General features: G+C 44.3%; 1 protein-coding gene across 1 annotated transcript; it reads right to left on the bottom strand.

Annotated features, from left to right (window-relative positions):
- Nucleotides 1-361: 361 nt before the first annotated feature.
- LOC133915778 (uncharacterized protein At1g03900-like) lies at nt 362-3,657 on the bottom strand. The gene is made up of 8 exons (XM_062359082.1): nt 3,313-3,657; nt 3,143-3,174; nt 2,711-2,811; nt 2,564-2,636; nt 2,390-2,421; nt 2,070-2,160; nt 1,494-1,605; nt 362-870 (listed from the first exon to the last, which is right to left on the bottom strand). Exons 1-8 carry the CDS (start codon nt 3,397-3,399, stop codon nt 538-540), a joined length of 861 nt encoding a protein of 286 aa, XP_062215066.1. The 5' UTR covers nt 3,400-3,657; the 3' UTR covers nt 362-537.
- Nucleotides 3,658-5,443: the final 1,786 nt, after the last annotated feature.

Raw genomic sequence — 5,443 nt, 5'->3', positions numbered from 1 at the left:
GGTATGCCCAGAAGCAGAGCAGGAGGCAGAGCACGGGCGCACAGCTCCGAGACAAGCCACAGCGGCGCCTTGCTGTGGCTGTGCGCCATGAGCGCCATCAGCCCGGCCAGGAGCAGCAACAGGGAGCCCAGAGACCCGTGCGATGGCCCTCTGCTGCTTCTCTTCCTCTTCCTCCTTGCGTCGCTCGTCGGCGACGGACAGGCGCTCCTCCATCTCGCAGAATAGCTGACACGATGGTCTGGCAAGTGCGCTAGGATTTTTATTGCTCTGGATACGAACCGAGCTCAGGTCGGATTCTCTTCCCGACTCCTCGCCGGACTTGGAAGCCAAGATTGCAAGTTCTGGGAACAAGTCTCCGACATGCTACTGCGAAATAAAAGGTACTCGCATCGTTTTTGCCATGTATGTGTATAACTTATGAGGTGATAGCTCCTATACAAGACACACGAGTGCCGGCAAAAGTCACAACTGATTGAAAAGAAATGAATAGAAAAGCAGCAGTTTTGAGTAACATGTTGTATGTACAAGATACATGATTCATCCGGCAGCCTGAAAGTCCCCAAAGTCATCATCTACAGCTTCTTGATCGATCTTCTCTGCTGCAGCTGGTTGCTCAGGAGCAAGTTCTGCTGTGGAAGGGAGAGCACCGGCTGTGCTGACGGTATCAGCAGCTGGTTGTTCTTTGGGAGGAAATTCTGCTTTGAAAGGAGAAGCGGCAACTCCAGAATCAGTTGGAGAGACAGGTGAAGGTGGAGGCGGGGGAAGTTTAAGGGAGACGGGGGCCTCCTTGGAGTTTGCCTTTTCATTCATCGAGAGCTTGTTTAGTCCTTGCTCAAAAAAAGCAGATTTTGTCTTGGTGGCAGTTTCTTTCTGCACAGAACGAATGCAAAACCCAAACAATAAGGAGATGCTACATATAGAAGAATACGAGTAATAAAACTGAAAGAGAAGTCAAGGAATTTAGCTATCAGAGGCATATCTTAAAAATTTATGAACAATCACTTATTTACACAAAACTTGGCCTTCAGCACCACAAATACCCTTCAATGCGATTCAGAAAGACTCAGTTTTGTCAAGTTCATATGCAAGAGTACCTCAAACTGCCATAAGAGAAACCAAAGATGCGCCTATACTATGTGATGTTCTCAAAATGCCATAAGAGAAACCAAAGATACGTGCAAACTATGTTTCTATGCCAAGGCGACTCAATCTCAACGGAAACTATGCATGATCAAAAAGTGAGGTTCAGTAATTAATTCGCTGTTCATTTCACATGAAAAATAGTCTAGATCAGCATGGCTTAGATTGACCACCATAACCCAGCTGTTCATTGCTGGCCAACCAATCAATATATACAATGTACTGGTGCTACGTGTCATTGGTTGAGCAACCTAGGGTGCTACTCTGGATAAAAAAAATCCTGCATTCGCAGACCTTATTGCCAAGCTCTCAGATTAGTTTTCCCCCAGTACAACATTTAGACGAAAGCTTACATTTCTTAGCTGAAGAACCAAAGTTTCCCCTTCTTTGAGGCTGTAATCCACAGAAGATGTCTTCTCATAATGCTGCACCATCTCTTCAGCGGTCTTCTTCTTGTTTAGATATCTTTGATAATGTAAGAGAAGAACAAATCATACAGGAAAAATGGTCCGCTATATAAACAAGATAATGGAAGCATAGTAACATACACGATTATTATTACAGCAAACAGATTGAATTCATTGTAGCAAGGTACAGAAATATTTAGTATAACTTGCATCAAAAGACGCTTGCTGACTAAACTAAGATATGACATTGCTAGAGGAACAAAAAATCAAATGCTTGAAGGTATGAGACAATAATCTACCATGTATGTGTGCTAAGTGGAAACATTGGCCAATGGCCATATCAGATACTCCAATGATATTGCACTGATCAAGAATTCCATATATATAACCCATAATCCATACAATTTTTGGACCTCTCAAACAACCATGATCAAATTAAATCATTGCAGAATTGCATAGGGAAAAAACATGTGGTTTTCAAACTACATGCATATCAAGTTAAGATAATGAACACAAGGATACTTCATATGGTCATGTAGAGCAGCTTGAAAGTCATATGCTTCAGGTCTTTCACGGAAGCCTAAACCTATAAAAGCATGACGCTGACGCCCATCTGCAGTCCAAAGTAAGATTTATTATGCTTCTATATATTAACTGTTGTGAGACTGCACTGGCTACATCAGCTCAACATAAGGTATGAAATGCTATGATTGTCAGCGTAAGACTGCACTGGCTCCGTCAGCTCAACATAAGGTAAGAAATGCTATGACTGTCAACTTAGCACTAAGAAAAAACATTAAGCACAACTACATCATAAAGCTCAAGACAAGAAGGCTAATCACCTATATTCTCTTCAACACGGAGTACAAAATATCTGCAAGCACAATATTTGAGTAAGAGTCTTTACGTAGTATCCTAAGAGTCTTTACGTAGTATCCTATGCAGACTAATAATACAAAGCACATATTTCATCATCGGTTTAAGACATATATTGTGTGGCAGCAACAAATACAGACCTGCTACTATCAATTACGGGTTCCACTGGGTGTAGTTCACCCTCTCTGAGAAATGCCCTAGCGTACAGCTCCCCTGAAACACATTCAAGGAATTAATATCACATGCTTTATAAACACTGATCAACAGGACTGATGTGACTATCCTACCCGTGTTCTTATCTTCCAATTTGATGATGCATTCCTCTCCCTTGCTGACGACCTTAAGCGCCCCTTCCCACGCCCATTTGTTGATGTTCCACTCGTCAGCCCTGGATCATATTACCACCAGCCCAATAGATCATTTTCGCGGTCAAGTAAATGTATCATAACTTATACTAAATCAGAAATGAAGTGAATTGCCCCTCCCCCCCCCATGGTCTTTGCATCCGACTGAGCCAAGCAAATGGAAGCATGAACTGGTGAAACAAGACAACCCTCAGCTAATTCACACGCTTAGGTAGCTAGGTTTGATCTAGCTCGTTGCACAGCTAGACACTCCTAACTTCTTTTGCCTTATCCAGACCGAGATAGTAACATTATTACAACGCAAATCCTACCAAGTCCACTACCGCATCCTTTGGTGAGCCAAGAAGTGTGTACCTGTAGGAGGCAGCCGTCTTCCTCGGAGGAATCTGCGCAAGACACCCAACACAGCCATGAGCCCATTTATACAAAGGCGAAGACAGCACGGGCATGGTCACAGCACACGCTCCACTAAACCGTTCAGGCAAATCAGACGAAGGCGAAGGGGACAAGGCAAGGAGTCGCACCAGGTATACGTAGCACTCGGCGACCTGGAACAGCACGAGCTCCAGCGGCTCGGCCTCCGCCGGCGCCTGCTCGCCGCCGCTCGCCATGGCGCCGGCCGCCGGACCGGTTGCCGCGGTGCGGATCGTACCGCACGGGACGGAGCTGTATCGAACGGGGAGCGGGTGAGCTGGATCCGGATGGGTCGAGGCGGAGGGGCGGGGCGAGATCAGAGGAGGGGGAGGAGGGGGGTTCTTGCGGGAGAAAAGGGAGACTGAGGAAGAGAAGGTCAGCGGGGCCGCTGGTGGGGTTGGATCCTGGTGCGGGGTCGCTTGCAGTTGCAACAGCACTTCTGGCTCGTCAAGACTTGAGAGGTCTTGAGGGGCCCGGAGCCTGTATTGTTTGCACTTCGGAATAGCTAGCCAAATTTGTGGTTAGTCAAGACTCACTAAACTAGAAACAGGATACAGATGGGACGGCCAAGAAATTTGGTTAGCGATTAGGGGTTCGGAGTTAGGGTTATAGAAGGGAGGCTTCACCGACGAGGATCTCTCAATCCTCGAGAGAGAAAATGTAATACCCAAAAATCTAATGAAAAATAAAATGTTGATCTTAGAGTGTAGGATGGATAAAAAAATTGACTTTTTGTTCATAACTTAGATGGAGGATTGAACACTATGGATACGTAGAGCTCGTTGATACCTCTCCGTTTGACTACTCAATTACCGTATTTGGAATTCGGATCTCTAAAATACAAGAAGCTGAACTTTGGATGGTCAAGATAATTGAGAAAAAATGATCTAAACCTTATCCCTTCCCCACCAGGTGCTCCTTCCTCCCCCTCCCCACTAGTGCTCTAGGCGACTCCCTCCTACAGCTCCCTTGTGCCCCCTTCCTCATGCAGCTCCGCATTAGGTGCCCCCTGTTGATGATAAAAGTTGGCATTTTGCTAGAGTTCCAAAACTAGAAGTTTCAACACATCGGAACATCCGATTGGAGTATCGGAACATCCAATTAAATCTTTTTGCCAAATAGAGATGTCAGTGTTTGAAAAACCCGGATCTTCCGATTGGATCGGAATATCCGATTAAATATTTTTTTACCAAACAGAGAGGTCAATGTTTGAAAAAACCAGATATTCCGATATGGAGCGGAACATCCGATCTAACCCAGATCTAGATTTTTGGGAAGAGATCGAGTCGGGTTTAAAGATAAATTTTGGTAGATTCTGATTCAAATCAGGGTAAGACTAACCATCCCTATAAATATAAAGGACCATGACAGATTGAGAGCAGTCAACATCCAATCGAACAAATACAATTTACTTTACTTTTCTTTTGTATCTCTTTTGCCCTAGTTCTCTTTTCCAATCTCCCTATTGCTTCATGTTCTTGATTTTGATGACCAAGGACAACCCGTCGGCTATCTACGTTCTGACATGGCTCCTTCTAAGCGTGGGTGACGATGGAAGTCCAACGGTGCAGCACCACAACTAGGGTTTCCTAGGTGCTGTCCGTCGGATATTCATATCGGAACATCTGACGCCGATCAGAACATCCGATCTAGTATTTTGCACACGAAGTGCTTAGTGTTTGGTGCGGCATCTTTTCGTGTCAACACACTTTTTAGGGATTCCGCTGGGGAAGAAGTTTTACGGCTATCTTCTAGCCAAATTTTGAAACCCTAAAGATGTCTACCTTGGAAGTTGACAATGATTACATCATCATGGCATCCTACGACGAGTTGCTAAAAGAAACGCACGTGGCAATCGAAGCCGACTTGGAACAACATCGGTAGTAGGTCGTCTCATGCTACGTGAAGACCCGGCAAGGCGTGTTCAAGAAAGAAGATTCTCTACCGCAGGCTGACCAAAAACCTAAGGTATTAACCAATGTGAGTGCTCAACCCTATCTATCGCATGAAGATATTGCTAATATGATTGATCAATCTGTTGGTGCAATTATGGCTAATAATGCTCAAAAGATGGTTGATGATACATTAGTTGATAGGCTTCGGTCTTTAGTTTTACAAATACATGAGGAAAAAAATTTGAAAAAAAAATCTGCTGCTAGCAATGCTAATGCTTTAGTTCCTCCTGCTATTGTAAAAACATTACCTAGTACTTCTTATCCTTATTTGAATAATCCTCATGAT

This window comes from Phragmites australis, chromosome 1 (genome assembly GCF_958298935.1).
Source record: "Phragmites australis chromosome 1, lpPhrAust1.1, whole genome shotgun sequence".
NCBI classification, from domain to species: domain Eukaryota; kingdom Viridiplantae; phylum Streptophyta; class Magnoliopsida; order Poales; family Poaceae; genus Phragmites; species Phragmites australis.
The sequence above is the reverse complement of the archived record's forward strand: the minus strand, read 5'-3'. Positions and strand labels throughout refer to the sequence as shown.